General features: G+C 42.2%; 3 protein-coding genes across 4 annotated transcripts in view; 2 read left to right on the forward strand and 1 right to left on the reverse strand.

Moving 5' to 3' along the window:
• Positions 1–21438, forward strand: part of HUNK (hormonally up-regulated Neu-associated kinase) — a 204467-nt gene that overhangs the window by 690 nt on the left and 182339 nt on the right. The gene's annotated exons all lie outside the window — the stretch shown is intronic.
• On the forward strand, positions 7397–12745 carry SOD1 (superoxide dismutase 1). Its single transcript, XM_075197154.1, has 5 exons — positions 7397–7559; positions 10310–10403; positions 10738–10807; positions 11953–12067; positions 12487–12745. Exons 1-5 carry the CDS (start codon positions 7494–7496, stop codon positions 12592–12594), a joined length of 453 nt encoding a protein of 150 aa, XP_075053255.1. The 5' UTR covers positions 7397–7493; the 3' UTR covers positions 12595–12745.
• Positions 18561–21438, reverse strand: part of SCAF4 (SR-related CTD associated factor 4) — a 69490-nt gene continuing 66612 nt past the window's right edge. The window contains exons 20-21 of one of the 2 annotated variants that reach the window (XM_075197157.1): positions 20418–20588; positions 18561–20279 (exon numbers count right to left, since the gene is read on the reverse strand). In XM_075197157.1, coding sequence (XP_075053258.1) covers positions 18898–20279; positions 20418–20588 — 1553 coding nt within the window. In that variant the 3' untranslated portion in view covers positions 18561–18897. Of the gene's footprint in view, positions 20355–20417; positions 20589–21438 lie in introns of both variants that reach the window. The other variant, XM_075197156.1, reaches the window with a different exon arrangement.

Below are 21438 nucleotides of genomic sequence, written 5' to 3' on the forward strand. Positions count from 1 at the left end.
AGACTCTTCAGCTTGCCTTGACCTCTATGTTACCTGTACCTGCAGACTATCCCTGCTAAACCTGGACTTTCAGCCTTTCTCTGCTTTCTGATCATCTCACCTGCCAGGGGTGTTTTCCATGTGCCCATGGTCAAGGGCGTAACCAGAAATTTGTGGTGGCCAAGCAAAATTTTGAAGGGACCAACAAAGTTTGTAGGAAGGATGGCTGCCAACTGTGTTCTGCATTTCCTGCTCAGCGAGGAAGAGAACATCAGAATTTCCTTTGCACCTCAAAAGAATTTTGGAGCCCTAGAATGCCAGCTGCAGCATGTGGTATTCTGTGTCTTCAAATGCTTCGCAGTTTTGCCAGTAACATAGCCAGGACCGGATTAAGGGAATGGAGGCCCCTGGGCTAAGGGGCCCTCCATTCCCCGCGAGGCCCCCAATGTGAGCCGTCCGCCGCCCCCCACCCCCCGCGAGGACCCCCCCAAAGCACTTACCTGTCAGTGCAGTCCTCCGTCCCGGCGCGCTGTAAGCTCCTTACTGAGGAGATCTCGCGAGAGTTCATGAACTCTCGCGAGATCTCCTCAGTAAGCAGACTACAGTGCGCCGGGACGGAGGACTGCACTGACAGTACTCAGCAGCATTGATCGGGCCGGGGGCGCCCCCGCCCCCGACCGATCAATAATGCTGCTGAGGAGTTTGAAGGGCCCCCTGGATGCCCGAGGCCCCTGGGCTATAGCCCAGTTAGACCTCGGGTTAATCCTGCCCTGAACATGGCAGGGAGTTATTAAGTTCCCTGCTGACCATGGGCACCACCTCATATGGTAGTGGAGAGCAGGGCACTGGTGTTAACTACATGGAGCCCGGCAGCTGAATGGTTACCCAGGTAGTTATGCATATGCTCTTGGTTCATGTATGCCAGAGGTGGCCAATCTCAGTCCACAAAAGCTATCAACAGTTCATGTTTACAGGATTTCTTTATCAGTAATTATCCCACCTGTTTCTACAGGCAGAAATCCTGAAAACATGACCTGTTGGTAGCTCTTGAGGACTGGGTTTGAGCACCTCTGATGTATGCTTACACATGCAGCGAGCTCTTATTTAGGAGAACTAAATCTGCATAGTCCCCTTCAATACAACTGAATAGAGCTTCCCCTATAGAGCGCTACTGACGAGAACTGAACAGTCAGTCCTTCCGCGCTGTGAGCTCACAGCGCAAATCAGTTCCCAGGCCATAAGGAAGATTGGAAAGCTAATGGCCTGTTTATACATTACTCAGGGGCTCACTACTGTCTTTGTAGCCACTAATTACACTTTTCTTTCAAAAAAAGGAAAGAGTGGGTAAGGGAAAGATACAAGAGTACATGTACAGGAAAGTAAAGCAAAAAAAAAAGAGTAATTTTGCACCTTGGCAAAACCATGTTGTATTGGAGGGGAGGTAAATTTAAAATGTGGGGACAGATTTATAATTGGGGTAGGGCATGTCCTAGATCAACTTTAAATTTCAGTGTGAAAATAAAGCTGTCCAATATTTGTGTGCTACATGAAAAAACAGCCAGTATTTAATTTATGTGCAAAATAATAAACTAATTTGCACCCCTTACATTGTAACATGGTTTGTCCAGGAGAAAACTTACTTATTTTTTTCCCTTACTTTCCTTAATGAATCAGGCCCGTAATGAGGAAACATAAGCGTTTAGCAAGAAATGACCATAGCATCTGTAACATTAATATGAATAACAAGGTAGCAGATCTAGACTAAAAGTGGTAATATACAAAGTATAAAATTTCCTAACATAAAAGATACACAAAGTATCCCAGAACACGTGTAATAAATCCCCTATAAGACCACAATTCCTCCAGCAATGTTGGGAATGGTGAGGACAGATTTTGTGTTATTTAGCCGGAGTGAGGTATAATCTATCATTTAAATTAGTTTTTCTGAATGGATAATGCATTTAGAAATTCGATGACTATCTCTAAAGATTCTGTCCCAGTCATCGTCTGTGAAAGTAGTACCTAAGTCACTTTCCCATTTCAGTTGGGGTAAAGATTTCCTTGTTTTTTGTGCCACTAACATGGAGTTATACAATGATGTGATACCACCTTTATGGCTTTGGGTGGTAAGCCTAGAAACAATAGCACAACGTAAAGAAGTTGGGATTGGTTCGTAGAGAAGCTGTGAATCCACTGTCTTATATAATGAAATTTACAGAAATCATTGAAAGGAATCAGAAAACGTTCCTGGAGTTGTGAAAACGACACGAGCGTTCCATCTAAATAGAGATCACGAGCAGTAAAGACTCCAGATAAATGCCAGTTGTGTAAACTTAAATTTGAGATTAGTTTTGCAAAGCTTAGTACAAATAGATTAAGAGAGGGTAACAAAAGGTCCTCAGTAAGAGGAACAAACTTATCCCAGGCTTGTGATGTAACAAAATGTTTACCGAAAAAGGTCTATTTTTTTGGGGGGGGGGAAGGGGGGCACAATAAATCTGTCACTGGAAAATAATAATTCATATTGTTTTATAGACTAACCCACAGCATAGCACTTCCACGGGTAAGGGATCCAGCGAAGCCGGAGAAGCTACAAGTATAGAGAGAATGGTCTAGATTATCTATGTCATGTAGATTGCCTTTCTCTATTTATTTGCATGTGTTTATGTATTCTGTAGATGAAAAATGAATTATACTAATAGACAGCAACAGCAGAGAGCCAAGTAGTGGGCAAATAATAAAAAAAATAAATGGTTGCTCAACTATTAAGCATTCAGCTTATTATTTATTACAAGCTGCTGGGCAAGGGGGCATGTTTGAGATAAGCAGGTGGGCAGGGGGGGGGGTATTTTAAAGAAAAGCTGGCTAGGGCGCCTAGGGCATGAGTGTATTTGAGAGCCGGTGGGCAGGGAGGCATGTGAGTAAACCTGGTGTTATGGATGCAGCATGTTTGAATAAAGCTGCTGGGCAGCGGGGGACATGTCAGTGTGTAACAGGTGAGTGATGTCAATTTATTTTTGTTTTGTTCTGAAATCTAACATGTGCAGCCTCCTCTCTAGAAATCCTGCGTTTGCTCCTGGGCAGCAGTGAAGCCTGGACAGCGTTCTGTGTCAGACATCAGTACATCTGGACATTGGTGCATCTGGACTGCAGCCTTACCAGTCACTAGGAGGAAAGAATTACTATTTTTAGTACCTCTGACGTGTACCATTAGTAGTGGTAAAATTGGAGGAAAGGAAGCCGTTACTGAAAATACGAGCAGAAGGTTCTAAGTATAAAAACAATCTGTCTGAGTGCCCAAATGTTTTCAGAACTACAGACATATAGGCCCAGTGTAGTCTATAGTCTAGTGAAAGCAAGATGAATGGGTGATGTGTCTTAGACTGGGCTTTTAGGATATTGAAGGCACATCTGGTATTATCGGGGGCTTGGCGGCCCTTAATGAACCCCACCTGATCTGCATTTACCAAACTAGGAATATGGGGTCCTGGTCTATTTGCAATTAGTTTAGCATAGGTTTTGATGTTTGTGTTGAACAGTGCAATCGGGCAATAGTTCTGGCTGTTGGCTGGGTCCGTGCCTGGTTTTGGAATGGTTATAATTTGCTCCTCTAACATCGCTTTTGGGAATTGGCCCTTGACAGATCCCCTGTTGTAGAGAGTAATAAGGATTGGGATAAGTGTCTGCTGAAATGTTATCTAAAAATGATTTATTTAGCCATCTGATCCACGAGCTTTATCCTTAGCTAGGATTTAAATAGCGTCTTTTATTTCTAGTTCAGACCAATCTGTGTTGAGGGAGATCCCCATTATTTCTGGTTTCAAATGGGGCAAATTCAAAATTCCCAGAAAATTATTGAGGGTAGCAGAAGAAGTTTGGATAGTATTGGGGTCGTCTTTTAAATTGGTTCTAATAAGCAGCTACTGTATTGGGTACATCCAAGGGATTAGTTCATTTGACCCGTTTTTTGTAAAAGCTACATCTAATCCAATTTTTTTGCTAGTCCCCTCCTTAATTTACACGCAAGTAACGTACTCAATCTGTTTCATAAAATTTAAAACTTTTGGTTGAGGCGAAAGAGAGTCTTCTGAATTTGTTTCATGGAGAAAGTTCACTAGCCTTCTTTAGTTCTTTTATAATAGAAGCATTACGGGGCTGCTGTTTATGATGAGATACGGCCTGTATCATTAAGGAAAGTACTTTTTTTTATTTACTTACATTTTCTCCTTGACAAATTTATGTTACAATGTAAAGGGTGCATATTAGTTTATTATTTTGCACATAAGGAAAATACTGGCTTTTGTTCCCTAGATCAACTTTAAATTTCAGTGTACAAATAAGTTATCAAGTATTTGTGCGCTACATGAAAAAACAGCCAGTATTTTCCTTATGTGCAAAATAATAAACTAATTTGCACCCCTTGCATTGCAAAATGGTTTTGTCCAGAAAACTTGAGTAAGAAAACTTACTAGATTTTTTGCTTAACTTTCCTTAATGAATCAGGCCCATAATCTCTTAACTCTAATGAGATCATCTTGGATTCTAAATCTGTTTGGAGTTGATTGTTGGCTTTTTTAAGTTTTGAGGCAATTTGTATAGCTGTGCCTCTGAGAAAAGCTTTAAGTGTACACCAATATGTAAAAATACAGGTATCCTCGGGTTTGTTGGTTTGCATATCTAGCTCTAGCGAGTCTTGTAAAGCCTGTTTCACTTCAAGAGAGGTCAGGCAGTAGTTTTCCAGGCTCCGGGGTCGGGGGAAAAGTTTGACCGATTTCATCCCAAAACCAGACAGGAAATAAGGCTGTGCTCGGTTAATCCCATATTATATATGGTACAAGCTGCATGGCAATATAAATGCCCATATATATATATATATATATATAGATATATATATATATATATATATATATATATATATATATATATATATATAGGGAACAAAAAGACAGTTGTTGACAGTGCTTATCCTTTATACTGCATATATGTGTATATCTATCAAAATGAAAACATGAGGTATTGGTTCATATTTTGATCAAAACTTTAAGCCTGCATCCCAGCATCAAAGGCACCTCATTATATGCAGGTCCTACACTGACCTATATGCTTTAAACACCATTAAAGCATACATCCTACTAGGAACATTTTAAAGAAAAAAAAAATGCAGGTAGCCCACTGACCCAGCCCAAGGTATCCTACTATGGGACCGGACCGGGGGAAAATGCCTTTCTGTCCAACCAGCCTCTGCCCCTTGCCCAATAAATGCCTTGTGAAGTCACACAGCAAGGGGCTCATTAAAACTTCCTGTCTACTGTCACAGTAGCAATGCTTGTTTGTATGGTCATTCTTCATAGGGTTCTATGATCCCTATGCGCATCACATGACACGCAGGGCTGCCGAGAAGGGGGGGAGCGGGTACTAATTACCCGGGCATGTCAGGGGGCCCTGGTCCTAGTGCCGACGATTTTTTTTTTTTTTAAAACTAAATTTTTTCTTTTTTTATTTGCGGCGGTGGGGGGCTGGTGGGGGGGGGGGCTTGGCCGTTAGTGGGGGGAGCAGAGTAGTTAAAATAAACAACAAAACATACTCACGTGATCGCAGCACCGGCGTCCCTCCTCTCTGCTGCTCTGTGCTCCATACTGTCTGAATGCCGGGTGCGACGTCATCATGTCACGCCCAGCATTCAGTCAGTCTGGAGCAATGGAGCACAGAGCAGCAGAGAGGACCATGAAAGAAGAGAGAAGAAAAGGTAAGTGAAGGAAGGAAAGGGGGCGGGGGCAGCTTTACACAGAGGGGTTAAAAAACAGGTGGAGGGGGCAGCTTTACACAGAGGGGTTAAAAAACGGGTGGGGCGGGCAGCTTTACACAGAGGGGTTAAAAAACGGGTGGGGGGGCAGCTTTACACAGAGGGGTTAAAAAACGGGTGGGGGCAGCTTGACACAGAGGGGTTAAAAAACGGGGGGGGGGGCAGCTTTACACAGAAGGGTTAAAAAACAGGGGGTGGTCAGCTTTACACAGGGGAGTTAAAAAACGGGTGGGGGGGAGCTTTACACAGAGGGGTTAAAAAACAGGTGGGGGCAGCTTTACACAGAGGGGTTAAAAAATGGAAGGGGGGCAGCTTTACACAGAGGGGTTAAAAAATGGAAGGGGGGCAGCTTGACACAGAGGGGTTAAAGAAAAGAGGGACAAAAGCAGCATGGCACAGAGGGGTTAAAGAGAAGAGAGACAAGAGCAGCATGGCACAGGGGGTTAAAGAAAGGGGGACAGAGGCAGCATGGCACAGGGGGTTAAAGAAAGGGGGACAAAGGCAGCATGGCACAGGGGGATGAAGAAAGGGGCAAAGGCAGCATGGAGGTCTCAGTGTGATCATAAGGGGGCATAGCGTGGTGATGATAACGGGGCACAGTAATGTGTGTGTGATGGCACGGAGCTTTTGGCAATGTAGTGTGTGTGAGGTAGATGGTGGCTAATTAATGGTTGCTATTTTGTTTGCGGGGTAATAGGAATACTATTTTAATGTTAGGGCTGGAGGAAGGCCTAATTATTAATCATGGATGCTATTGATTTAACGGTGGGGCTGGCTGTAATTTTCTAAACGTAGCCATTTTTTCCCCCCAAATAGATCCTCCAACATTCCAGGATCCGGACAAGCCGCAACTAAAGAAACCAGCAGCCACATGTGGTAAAAGTGAGAAGAACAGGTAGGACAGAGCAGCATAGTTGTGAAATGTTGTGATTCTATTAGTGACATTGGCAATGTTTGGTGAGCCCAGTGGGCGCAGGCCAAGACTGAACTCTTTCTGTACACACTGCATTCTTCCTATACTACACAAGGGTGCTAGATGTCCTGAAAGTCAGGAGTGCTTGGACAAATGTCACGGTCCAGTGAATTCAGGACCTAGTGATTTTGATGTGCTAGCCACGCCCCACTGGCGCATAGCCACACCCCCAATCGTGTGATCATTACAGCGTCGCAATTTTTTTTTGCTTGCTCAACTATAAGGGGGGCCCCATGAATTTGTTGTACCGGGGCCCTGAATTCCTCTTGGCAGCCCTGATGACACGCACCCGGGTTTACATAGCTTTGATCATTGTGATATCCAAAAGGGAAGCCATTCAGTTATTTATTCCCAGCTCTTGTGTCGTCTCCAGAGACATCAACCTGAGCCATTCAGTCAGTGCTAAGTTGGGGAGCAGACAAATAACCTCCCGGGTGCAGTCTGTGCTGCCTCAGTGGTTACTACCCCGAGGTATAAATGACAGGATCATAGTATGAACCTAAGTGATGATTACTATCCTCCTCCTCCTCCCGCCCTGATCACCGGCACCGTGACAGCTGTCACTCTCCGCCTACACCGGTCACGTGCGCGGTGCGCGGCCTCCGATTGGCCCGCGTCTCGGGCGGTGACTGGGAACGCCTCTTCCATTGGCCAGAAGCACATTCCGCTTAGAACGTTGCGGCTCGAAGGGTATATAAGAGCGAGCGGCCGACTGGAGTTAATCAGTTTGTTGTGAATATGGCGAAGGCGGTTTGTGTGCTGAAGGGGTCCGGGGACACGTGCGGCGTGGTGCACTTCACACAGGTAAGTCTGATCCTGATCTTACCCGGTCCGTGCACGATGCTCCCCGGGGTGGAGCAGGAGAGGGGAGAGCAGGCCGTGGAGTTATGGCATATACTATAGTATGGTTATATGTGATATGTCTCCCAGGGGTTGTATTCAGCTCATGTTGCACACCACTAGGTCTGTATCTGTTGAACTGCAAGTACCACAATGCCTACCCAGCAGGACCACAGTGCAGCAGTGTCATGCACCATATACAGAGCTGTATATTTCTCCAATTTACAGTTAATTGCTTAAATTTCTAATACAATGCACATCTCCTGCTTCTGGGATTGCTAGTTGCATAATGCCAAGTCACTGTTGACTTGCATTGTTTTTCCACCCTCCCCTGGCACCGTGCCTGCTGCCTTGATTAATGCATTTACTGCTGCCTTTTGAGGTATATGCAGTCATTGGTTAACTGTGGGACTGTTCATAATTGGAGCTGTCATATGCATCTCTTGCAGTGTGGTTTCTGTTGTGAATGTGTAGACAGGGTAACTTTTTCTGGATATTGTGCCAACTTGCTGTAAAATTGGGTTGCACTGTCTTTATTTGCACCCACAGATTGTTGCAGACATCTCTTCGTGTAAATTATTGTGACAGTTGCAGCCCCCCCCCCCCCCCCCCCCCCCAAGCTGGGCCTCTAAGCTCTTTGCAGACAGTAACCTGTCACATAATGCCCTTTGGACTTGTTAGTCTGACATTAGGTCAGTCACAGGAAATGCAATGGTGAAAACAAAAAGCCAGGGACTATCTGCTTAATATGTATTGAGCTGCAGTTTAATGGATCTGCTTTATACAATGAATGAGTAGTGCTTCATTAATGTAAACATGACCTTGTTTAACCTTTCACTGTTCCAGGTCTCTTAAGTTGACTGTTTTGTGTTAGTGTGTATGCCTTTCATTGTAATTTATAGTATAACACATGAGTGTTTGGGCATGGCAGACTTGGCTACACATGTTCCTTAAAGAAGCCTGTTGCATGTGAGGGAAACCATTTTGTGGGTTAAAACAAGTCCTTAGGATGCAGCCTATCCCTTTACTAGGAATTGGTGACACTCTGCATTGATCCCAGTGAGCTGGCTCTGCACAATATGGCTGCCCCCACTGCTAGTTATAGGACTGCATTACCACTGCAACCAGATATCATGCCCTCTTATAATGGGGTCTGTCTCATTGCTAGTAGATCCTAATGACTGTGCCTGTGTTAGCATGTTTGTTATGTAACAATGACACTGCAAGTAAATATGCTGCTTGTTGACATTCCTCTTGTTCAAGCACTCTTGTGTGGATTGCTGTAAAAGTTAAAGAACCCCAGTGTTCTCCCAGCACCTATTTCCCAGGTGCTCCACCCAGCTGGATTTATTTGCCGCTCAGCTCTTGGGGCCCAACTGTCCTATTATACCAGAATAAACCATTATCTCCTATTGGAAAACACTATGTGCACTACAGCCAGCAGTGTGTTGGACCACTGACCACCAGTCTGACCAGTCCTGGCAGGTGTCGGCAATAACCTCCAACATTTTTCATTATTATAAGTATTACACTGCCCCCACCCAGCTATTTAATGCAATCCAGCTGGCAAATCTTTCTGGGGAGAACACTGAACCCCTGGACATAAATTACAAGTTTTGTATATATGCTACTAATCCCTTCAAGAGTGTAAATCCCCCCCATATCTTTGACAGAACACGAGGTATTTTACTTTGTATTTGTATTGACATCTGCTGCACAGCTAAATTCAAGCTATTCAATGTAATCAATCATTTCCTGCAAAACGTGAACAGGCTGCAATACCGATGGGTGAGATTCCTGACCAAGTCCTGATATTGCCACATAATGGCAGCAAATGTTTAGAAAGCTTTCAAGTTCCACATAATACAGTATGTATGTCATGTGTTACTTTCAAATTGTATTGACCTTTAAGTAGCATGTGCATACTTCTAGCGAAAGGTGGTAAAGTGACATAAATCTCTGAAAAGGTCATGTGCCCTGAAGGATTTTGACACATAATGAATCTAATGGATTTTTTATTTGTCTAATGAAATTAATTTGGATATAACTAAATATCTAGCTCTTGCTTGCACTTGTGATGTCTAAAATCACATGAATATCATGATTAAGCTTTGTGAACAAGAATCTTGCTGTAAAGCCATATGCTGGCCGCAGAAGTGGATCACGTCCCCATTGGGTGGAAAATTAGATAAGATCTTTCCATTCAATACTTGGGTAGGCTGGTGGGTACACTATACAACCAATGACTGTCATATAAAAAAAGTGAGGATACATGTGTACACTATACACGTTTTACAAGTTTTATCCTCGGCTGGTGTGTGCTGCTGCCTTAACACTTAAGCCCAGGTTCAGAGAAATTCCTATTTTCGGCTAGGACCCCAAGTGTTTGCCTGTCTTCTGGGACCCCAAAGGGCAGTTCCCAATAGAAAGTCAGGTATGCAAAAAAACAATTGAGACCCCAAAAAATAGTTTCTGGTACCCCAAAGGTTGTATACTCTTGCACTCAATACGTGCATTGTTTATGGTAATTCAGTAAACAGGGTTGACCCTGCTGCAGTGGGCAGTGAAGGGTTGTTAGGGGTCCCTTGAACAGTCACTGTGTAGTATTAAAATAAGGACATGTATTGACCTTAAATGTATCTTGGCTAATACTTCTGTTAACCTATGTAGTAGCTTTAATAAAACAAACATTTTTCCCCCTTCGTTGTATACAGGAAGGTAATGTTGTAACCGTGAAAGGTACTATTAATGGACTGACTGATGGGGACCACGGCTTTCATATCCATTGTTATGGCGATAACACCAATGGTCAGTATTGTTATAAACTACTCTATTTGCTTTTGACCACTGCACCTTCCTGAAGTACAACACTTTGCCCACTGTAAATTTTCTTTCTTTGTTTTTGAAGTGACTCATTAGGCTTTTGTTCCTAGTGAAATAGGCTACATTCTCTGCGATGTTAGGACGGCCTTCAAAATGTCTGCCTCCACTATGTAGGTGATGGGTCTATAAAAAAAAATCCCAAAACAAAGTTCGGCTGTCTATGTACTTGCTAAGTCTCTTATGTAACAGTCCACACATTCAGCTTCTGAAATCTTTGCATCGAAGCCTTTTTAAAATGTAATTGTATTTTTATCCACAGGCTGTATGAGCGCCGGTCCACACTTCAACCCACATAACAAATCCCACGGTGCCCCGGGAGATGCTGAGAGGTAACTGGCATGGGTATTTGTGAATGTTGTACATGCCCCATTTATCTTGGTTAGCACAAAGCATTTGTTACCTGATCCCCCTGGGACACACTGGGTCTATAGACTCTTGTGTAACAGCTGCAACTTAAGCTGAGGGCACGGACAATAACTTAATCTTTTGAAGGTGTTTTCCCACAGTGATGGGTAACCTGTGACACTCCAGGTGTTGTGAAACTACAAGCCCCAGCATGCTTTGCCAGTAGATAACTAGCTGGCAAAGCATGATGGGTCTTGTAGTTCAGAGAAATTCCTATTTCCTCACAGGTTAGCCATCACTGCCACAGACAGTGGCTATAAAGAAATGTATAACAGTGGAAGCCAATACGTCATAGGTAGATGAAATCAATTGGATTACAGCTAGTAACCTTACTGTGGCTAGTTATACCCCATTCACACTGCCTCAAAAACCTGGGTTATTGCCGGGGCAAGCCCAGACAACCTGGGTCAAGGCTCAGTGTAAACAGGTCTAATTTGAATTGGACCCGGGTCTTTTGGAGGGTCATTCCCGGGTCTGACCCAGGTAGCTTCCACTGTAAATGGTGAGACCTGGGTTTTTCAACCAAAAGCTATTGTACAGTTTAAAAAAAATAAATAAAAAAAAATCACGAGGAGCCAATCAAAGTTCCTCTTGTGATGTTGCCAGGCAGACCTATGTTCAGTGTGAACAGTCTACCTGGGTATTTGCTAAAGGGTCTCCTGTCACCTGGTTCATAAAACCAGGATATGGCCAGGGTGGCAGTATGAAAGTGATATTACTCAGTGGCTACTAACCTTACTTGGGGTAAGTACCAATACTTGTTCTGTCTTTCTAGTGAGCTGACGGATATTGCTACTGCCCCTTCAATGGCTGCCTCCACTATCTCAATGGTACACTTTACACATTAATTTAACTTAAGCAGGTAGCACTCAAGGGAATACTTTGTATTCAAGGTCATCCTACAAAGACTAAATATCCAGATGACATGTTTGAGCACAGTGAAAACACAGGAGTGCCCTAATGAGCAGGGGTCCCTGCTGCAGAGTACAATGGTTTGATTTATAGTAAATATTTCATGACTTCATAATTTTTGACCGTCTATTAAACTGTTTCCTCCCCCCCCCCCCAGACATGTCGGAGATCTCGGAAATGTCACAGCCAAAGATGGAGTGGCCGACTTTGTAATCACAGATAAGGTCATATCGCTGGAAGGGGCGGACTCTATTATTGGGCGCACAGTAGTAGTAAGTGCTACTATTATAATCTGTCAACCTCCATAACCAGATACCAATATGAACTTTCTATAATGTGTTGTTAGAAATGTCACTAACACCCATATGTCCTCACTGCTGGGGGGGTGGGTGATGGGGTGGCTAAGCTCTGCTACTCTGCTTGCAGGTCTGGGGAATTAAAGCATGGTGACTCCTTGGTTGACTAGCAGGGAAAGTGGTTAAACATAGAATTTGTTTTTAAATGCACATTATTGGAAACTTTTTTTTTTTTTTTTTTTTTTTTTTTTTTAATTTATATCTTTGTACACAAAGTCCACTGCACCAACAATCTCCTTTCCTTGCAGTGTGTGGGTTTGGAATGGGGAAGCTGATATTGTACTAAAAAGCTCTTGCATTCTATGACGTGTGCCCATTAAATCTGTTTTATTCAGGTCCATGAGAAGGCAGATGACTTGGGAAAAGGTGGAAACAGTGAAAGTCTAGTGACCGGCAACGCTGGTGGCCGTCTGGCCTGCGGAGTAATTGGAATCTGCCAGTAAGCCCAGATCTCTGCTATCTGGCATTGTTCATTCATATCTACTGCAGCCAATCAAGAAATGACCGTTTGTTGTGCTTACTTGCAGTATAGGTGTCATCCGGTGCTGTCAGTGTAATTGCATAAGTTTTTGATAAAATACTATTGAAACTGTTTGCTGCTTGTGGTGTTCATTGCAATAAATGTGATTTATGTAATGGTCTTCCAAATCTTTAATGTGGTAAAAACCCAGATAATCCTTTATACCATACTACCTGTCCCGAGGGTGTTGGCCTACTTGTAGAAATAGGGATAAAAATGTGCATGTACATGCTCCAAAAGGACTTGTGTGTTAATACTTCAATGCACAATATTGAAAGCCCATAATTCAGCAGCTTTCCATATTCAGCTTAGTCAGGGTTAAATTAACTTTCAGATCTCTATGAATCAATGTAATGATGTTGTTCTGTAGCCTCATTAGGGGTATTGAAGAAGCTGGATAACTTGTCTCTAGATGTCAGACCCCATAGACCCCCCCCCCTCCCCCTTCATTTCAGTTGTCCTTCTACATGTATCATGGGCACATCAAAATTAACTGGAGTGTTTAAGATTTTGAGACTGCAATTATCATCATTTGAGTAAAATGGCTTTGCATATTAAAATGCCATATGGCAGCCCTGGTGCTTTGGCTAGGGGAAGGTGGCACCTTGGTACAATCTCTTGTGGCAGTGCAGCATTAAGTCATAGAAATAGTGAGTTTGTCTCCTAAAATGTTAGTACATGCTGCTGCTTTTGAGTTTCAGGCTGCCTTTAGCCTAATATGCTCATGGCACCCCCTCACCATCCATGCCAGGCTAATACATGGTAGGTGAAAATGTGCTTGTCCTTAATTTGAAATTCGAAACGGTGGTTTATATTCCATTGTTTTCCAAATTTGGCTCAACTTGGGTTTTTAGAAGGGTCACAGCAGTCTTGGTCACTATTCTGTTTTTAATAAAATCATTACTGTATAGCAGAATGAAGGCATGAACGAGTGCTACTGGGGGAGGGAGAGGGCACACCAGTGCATGTCTCCATCTTATCCTCAAGCATCCTCCCCCAAGGATAACTCCATTGTCTTCAGTCTGTACCATATGAAAACATCAAGATTATATTTAACTTTTTTTTTTTTTTCCCCCCACGTGAAAAACTTCTTATATTCTTAACATTTATTTCAGTTTATGCCTGTCACAATTTTGAAGCCACCTCCCAAAAAAAGCCTAGTGTCCTAGTCGGCCTATTGAAATAACAAGGTCTTAGTTAGGATTAGAGATCACACACCTGCCATGGCTGACACTAGCCTGTAGATAGACATTTGGCAAAATAAGTATTTGTGCATTATTGGAACAAAAAAATTAAAATGGGGGGGGGGGGGGGTGTGTAGGAATGTGGCAAATATAATGGTGCCACACTTCTTCTCAGTGGCTGGCAATAAATGTTCTTTTAGTTCCTGTACTACCCATCTGGCTGAGCAGTTATCTCCCTTCAGTAAGATGGATGTTTGGGTCCATCACCTAAGAAGGTACAAGGGATGGGTAATGCTGGAGAACATGATGACTAAGCTATTGGCTTGTATGTCTTGGGTATAGCTACCTTCTATGCTTTCCTGACATTTAAGCAGGCAGAGTTGTAGCATTGGAGGTGGAAATGGCCACATAACATCTAACAGCTGCTTGCTTGGATGAAACGCTTGTTTGATGTGGTAGTAGTGAATGTTTTATTGGTTTAGCGCCCCTTCTGTTCATGGTTTCCCTGTGTGTAGTGATGGTCTAGCAAGAGGGTTTATTTGCACTCCAGGCTTTTTTTTTTTCTTCAAATACAGTTAGCTTGTAGAGATTTAGGTTTGCAGGGTATTTTTTTTTTTTTGGGGGGATGTAATATCTGGGTTGTTTTTCTTTCTTTGGGATACTGTGGGTTTATTTAAAAATGAGAATTTTTCTATAGCCACTACCTGTCTTCATATCCAACAGTTTGCCTTAATTAAGAGAAGACCCATTTTTGGTCCAAGTTATGAGGGTGAGACACTGCAACAATCCTGTGCAAAATGCCTGATCCTCCATGTATATGCCACTTGAATCCATACCATCCCAGCCTGTCCCATTGGGGGAATGATTTTAGCAGGAAAAAACATCATCTCTTCCAGAAGTTGTTTGAAGGTCACGCAGTATTATGAGCCAAAAATTATGGACAAGTCCAAAAATCTAATTATTCTTCCACCACTTTAGGGAAGGTTTCCAAATTAAAATAAAAAAAATGAAACCTGGTCTATGATAGTGTTGTATAACATTTGCTGTCTTAAGTAGATGGGAAGTCTGATCCATTCCTTTACCTGAATGTGCCAACTAGTCTGCAGATTAGAATTATAGCTGCACAACCATATACCAGTTTTTGGAACTGTCCCAGTTATTCAGTCACATTTTATGGGATTCCAATCCCACTAACATTCCATCCTCCGACCTCTTTGACAACCTTTGTTCAATGAATTTTATTCAATCGCTTAAAGTGTGTCAAACTGCATTACATTATAAAACAATCACATTTTTTGATCTTGGTACATAAGCACCTATCCCACCCACAGCAGGAAAACTTATAGATGTGCGTAAAATAGATGTACCCTCACAAATCAGGATCTATGCTGCTCTTTGGCAAAAGATGTTTAGAATACAAGCAATGTGTACACCTTATTCCGTAGCATACTTACACCAAAGCCGTCAGTATTCTGAGATTCCTGATTGGTCCTATTGTGTAAAAATGTTGATATTTTGACAAACGGGGCAACTCCCTCCTTTATGCTCTCTCCAATGTACAGTGCTCTTATTACATGAAAATCATTGTGGCGTGTCATGTGAAAATCAGTGTAAATAGGAGAAAAGAGTAGAGGTAGGGAAACAGCATCTTCAGGAACTACATCTCCACGTGCCCAGATAGTAGTATAAATAGACATAACCAGCTATTTTATAAAACAAAAAATAATTAAGCTACACAAAAATAAAGTATATTATTTTTATTATACAGATATGCTGTAATACCGGCAATTATTCTTTTTAAGGTGCTTTTAATTAGGGTCTGAGCATATTATCATCTTGTGTGTCCAGGATGTCCTCAATTTTGAAGTGGATTTGGATAAATTAACCCACAGCCAATCAGATGTGGAGTGTTAACAGCAGAACAGAGTACTTCAGATAAATGTGCTGGTCATGTGTGATTGTTACTGAGGGTGGGGCTGCTAGTAAGACAGGCAGTATCATGACAGCAAGCAGGAAGCCACAGACTGATAATGATGGGGGGACGGGACTGTCAGGCTCATGGTGTCAAATGCACTGGTATAAAACAAAATTCCTAGAATGCTTCTCTCCAATTCAATTACAGTATATTCCACATGGGTAGTCATTGAGCAGGAATTAGCAGTTAGATATATATCCATGTCTACATTTGCTGGACAGATGAATGCAATGAGAAAGGACAAGTTCTGTAAATGGATAAGGACATCTATATTTATTAATGTTAAATTGCAATTAAAAAAATAAATAAAAAAAATTGTAATTGCTAACTTTTTAAGACAAAAACATGGTTTTTATGGGGAGGGATGAAAGAAAAGCGTGTGTAGAAAATGTCAGCACATCACTGCATTTCCTTATTTACCCTCAATTCACTGTTGGCCTCTGTTTGCACCTGCCAATTGCACTAATATATGACCCGCCCACTAAATCCAAGTACCAATCCTCATTTGACCACCAAATTGGAAATGATCTGGTGGCTTTGGTCTGGGGACCGTCTCGTTTAGTGCAGGGCCAGTATTAATGTTTAGACCTTAACGTTTACACCTTCGTAAATGACAAAATTTCAGACCATTAGGCCACTTGATGGAGGCTTTGTTCTCCCAATGAGTGGAGAACACATTTATTGCATACAGACATTGGTTGCGTTATGGAGGCTGCCTTATAAGAACTCAGAAATCCCACCAGTTTTCATGAGCTAATTTTTATTTACAATTTAATTTTCAATCTTTACAAGAAATAGCCATTTATTTTTTAAAGTATCATTACTTTAAAGTAAATACATGTACAATAATGTAGAGACCTTCCTTGTCTCCTTGAAATTTATAATGCAGTTTTGCAAGGTATATATGTGCAGGAAACCACCAATAGTCAAATATTAGTATTTATATGTATGCTAAATCACAATTGTTTCTTGAAATCTCACACCTTCTCTTACTCTAATAAGAAAAAAAAAACATTAACAATAAATACACTTTCTTTTTATAGGTGCTTATCAGCAAAAGAGGAATTGGCAGTTTAGTTTTACATACAAGGTTAAATTTGTTTGCAGCCATTTCTTTTTTTTACAAGAATCATTGAAAGATTTGTGAATAGGTGTGGATTACAAATGTAGCATAGGATAAGGCAGGGTTTCCCAAACCCAGTCCTCAGGGCTCCCCAACAGTGCAGGTTTTCTGGATCACATGTGACATAATTAGGACCACCTGTGCATCTGTTACAATGTGTCAGTAATGAATACACCTGCGCTCCAGCAAGGAGATATGGAAAACCTGCACTGTTAGGGAGCCCTGAGGACTGGGTTTGGGAAACCCTGGGATAAAGGTCAACTAAACCTTCTATAGAGTTCTCAGTGTTTCTCAACTCCAGTCCTCAGGACCCACTAACAGTGCAGGATTGCCAGGTGACCAGTGAAATAATTATACCACCTGCTACACTGTGTCAGCTATTAATGAATACACCTGTGCTCCAGCCAGGAGATATGGAAAACATGTACTGCTAGGGGGTCCTGAGGACTGGATTTGAGAAACACCGCTCTATAAGAGTCAGCTTCTATTTTAGGATTAGTTTAAGTCCTGTTTTCTTCAACTAAACTCCATGTAACAAATGAGGGTGGGGTCTTTTCCAAGAGCTGAATAGAGGCACTCTACAGGCTTCCTCCTCATCTGCAGTTAGTTCCCAGATTTAGTACAGGGTGGGTTTGCTTAATGTTAGCTACATGCTATGAGTGGGTCAAAGAGAAGGATATACTCTTAAGAACTCCATGCAAATGTATTATTCTTGTAACAAACCCTTCCTTTCCAACTAGCGGAGGTCCTATACACAGTCCCATTAGGCTCCAGTATTCATAAAATAGACTGAGTGTAATCCCCTGAACAACCAACCGCACCAGCAATCTGCATCTACAGAAAGTAACATTCTAACTCCAGGCTTAAAGTCCTGGATTACTGGGCTGCAGGGACCAGCATCCAGAAGATTCTCCTGTTGTTGATACTTGGTGGATTTACTGCAAGATTAAATATTTTACATGTCGGTCTTAATTCCCAAGGACAAAGGTGGCTGTCACAGGAAAATCCACTTGTTTTATAAATATATGGTTCAGATGAGCAGTAAAAGTATGCTGGATTCTAGAGCATTAATGTTATTAAAAAAAAAATGGACGGACAGAAGGCTTTCAAGGCAAATGTACTGACTGAGCTAGAGTTGGTGATTATTATTTCAAGTTAATTATGGTGTTCCAGATTTGTTTAAACTTCAGACACAAAAATAAAACAAGTTTGTGAACCAATGAAGCAACAGCCTTCAATAGTTCCATTACATAACTTTGGTTAACAGTCATTAAAGCAAATATTGGAGATTCAAATACAAGGAAAAATATACTGTCAATTTTTAAAGCACATTTGTGAGTAGACCTTGTATGAAAATACAAAGTGTTTCAAACAGTAAATAAAAATGAACAAAAAAGAAAAAAAACCCTCAAATTGTTCAACTCTATACAATAAATAAATCCAATACCTAAATCAATACAGATAAAACAAAATTCTGACAGCTACAGATTAAGTTTCAATAACCTACCTCATCGATTACTGAATACAACATGTGCAGATGAAGGATGAGCAAGACCTAACCATTCATTCCTCACATCCCAACCCCCAGACTAAGAATCACACAAAAATTGTTACGAAAATAGATTTTATTAAAAACACACTCCTAATTTTTTTCAAGAGCTTAAAAGGTGTTTTTTCTCCCATTAAAAGCAAAAAAAACCCTAAAGCCTATAAACTGTCAACTTTTCAAACCAGATAATTTAAGTTACAGCAAAACGAGGGAGGCTTATATTTATTTTCTTTTAATGTGTTGAATCATTTCGTAACCATTTTAAATAGAAGGAAAGCCAATTAGTTTACAATGCTTAAGAAACTATTACGAGATGGCAATAAGCAGAAGCAAATATTTTACAGCATAATGTACAACTCTGAAGCTCTACACAAGGTTTTAGCCACAGTATAATCTTATTGTGCAGCTTCTGCCGTAGACCCAGATTCCTTTTCTGTTTGATCAGCCGGTGAGGCAACCTTAGGTGGCTTCTCTTCAGCAGGTTTCTCCTCTGATGATTCAGATTTCTCTTTACCGGCTTCAGGAACAGGTTCTGGATTTTCCTTTTTACCACTTACAGACTCGTGGTTTTCAGTCATACTGTGTTTTCGGATGTCAGGCAAATCCAGGAGTCCTCTGCGAGGCTCCCTTTCTCTTCCCACCGACCATCTGCTTCTCTCCTCAGAGTCCCTATGTCTGTCACGGTCAGGACTTCCTCTGCCCCAACTTCTTCTACCACGCCCTGGTCGCTCATGATCTCGTTCATCAAATCTGTTACCAAAATGTTCCCGCTCATCCTCATTACGGTTTCCAAATGGCCTCCTCCCAAACCTCTCTCTGTCAGGATTAAATCCTTGCCTATCGTTTCTATCAGGATGAAATCCTTGCCTTTCAGGATTAAAGCCTTGCCGTTCAGGGTGAAATCCTTGCCTGTCAGGTCCAAAACCTTGCCTGTCGGGTGCAAAACCTTGCCTGTCGGGTTTGAATCCTTGTTCCTCAGCCATTTCAGGATTGAATTCGGGCTCCTCATCTACCTCAGGATTGAATTCAGACTCCTCATCCATTTCAGGGTTAAATCCTTCTTCTGTCTCAGGATTAAACCTGTGCCTCTCATTTCTGTCTGGGTTAAACCCATGCCTATCAGGGTTAAATCCATGTCTATCATTTCTAAATGGCCTGCCCCCTCTGTCTTCTGGACCACCACGTCCTCCCTGTCTTCCAAAGTGGCCCTGAGGTGGATAAGGACCTCTCATCCCATGAGGTGGTGGCATTCCATAACCACCTGGCCCAGGAGGAGGACCTCTTTGTGCCATGTGGGGAGGCATTTGCCTGTGTGACATTCCAGGAAATCTTTGCATATGAGGTGGGGGAATACCAGGCGGTCTTTGCAGAGGTATTAATCCTGGTCTTGCTCCCAGAAGTCCTGTCGATGGACTCTGCAATCCAATTACAGGGCCTTGTGGTACTCCTGCTGTGGGCCCCTGAGGTGCACCTGTCTGAGGACCTTGGGGCTGTCCTGGAGGACCTTGGTGTGGGCCAGGAGGGCCTTGATGTGTTCCAGGAGGACCCTGGTGTGAACCTTGGTGTGTTCCAGGAGGACCCGGGTGTGAACCTTGGTGTGTTCCAGGAGGACCCGGGTGTGAACCTTGGTGTGTTCCAGGAGGACCCGGGTGTGAACCTTGGTGTGTTCCAGGAGGACCCGGGTGTGTTCCAGGTGGACCCAGGTGTGAACCTTGGTGTGTTCCAGGTGGACCCAGGTGTGAACCTTGGTGTGTTCCAGGAGGACCCGGGTGTGAACCTTGGTGTGTTCCAGGAGGACCCGGGTGTGTTCCAGGAGGACCTTGGTGTGTTCCAGGAGGACCTGGGTGTGAACCTTGGTGTGTTCCAGGAGGACCCTGGTGTGTTCCAGGAGGACCCTGGTGTGTTCCAGGAGGACCCTGGTGTGTTCCAGGAGGACCCTGGTGTGTTCCAGGAGGACCCTGCGATGGACCTTGTGATGAGCCTGGAGGGCCTTGGTTTTGGCCTTGGGATAAACTTGGAGGACCCTGGGATAGGCCTGAAGGAGCACCTGTCTGAGATCCTTGGGACGAACCACCATGTGAAGCACCTATAATTCAAAAGAGAAGTAACAAAAGTAAGATATTACCAAAAGTGAATTGAGTGGCCTTAATATTAAAACAGGTTTTCTAATAAATAACTTAAAACACAATAAGAAAAATAACTCCTTTTCAAATTGAATTACAAATTTGCAAAAACTAAAAACAAACATGCAATTGATAAAGTGCTTGAATTTGCCAGCATAAGTTAGGCAGGACTTACATATGCCTTTGTTATTGGGAATCATACAATGAGGAACCCAGATCATAAAATATTGATTTAGGGAAAGCAAGTTTTCAGCATATTTTTCAAAGACTATCGTGATGTCCTATAGCCTACGTCACCCCCACAAGATAACATTTAGAGGGGAAGTGGGTAAATATACAAGGATAGGCTCATGGTCAATTTGTCACTCTGTGAATGCAGCTAACCTGGCACTATTTGCAGAGCCGGTGCAACTGTGCCCACACCAAGTATATATAATTTAACTTCATATAGGTACCAGTTCACCAAAACAGAATGATGTAGTGACAGATACATTGCTGATTGTAAGTCACCACTATTTTCAAGGACTCCCCCTCCCCCCAAAATATATAATAATGGGTATCAGGACAAAATACCATTTAGGAACTTATTTACACATCTCTCATTATTTAGAGTACACCATATGAAATTATTTTCACATAGACCATCCTTATAGAAAAGGAAACTGCACTATATATAATGTTATAATGTATAGGTATTGTAAGCTTATAATAAAAAAGTATGACAAATACACAATTGTTAAAACTTTACTAAATATTTTGTAATGCCCTAAAATACACAATAATCACAGATGTTACTTAAAGCATCAGTACACA

Source organism: Mixophyes fleayi, chromosome 2 (genome assembly GCF_038048845.1).
Source record: "Mixophyes fleayi isolate aMixFle1 chromosome 2, aMixFle1.hap1, whole genome shotgun sequence".
NCBI lineage: Eukaryota > Metazoa > Chordata > Amphibia > Anura > Limnodynastidae > Mixophyes > Mixophyes fleayi.

Excerpts from the sequence above, each read along its gene's own strand:
- SOD1 (XM_075197154.1), top strand. The coding sequence starts at position 7,494 with ATGGCGAAGGCGGTTTGTGTGCTGAAGGGGTCCGGGGACACGTGCGGC. Across the intron at positions 7,560-10,309 it reads GCGTGGTGCACTTCACACAG|GAAGGTAATGTTGTAACCGT; the intron begins GTAAGTCTGATC and ends CGTTGTATACAG. Across the intron at positions 10,404-10,737 it reads TTATGGCGATAACACCAATG|GCTGTATGAGCGCCGGTCCA; the intron begins GTCAGTATTGTT and ends TTTTATCCACAG.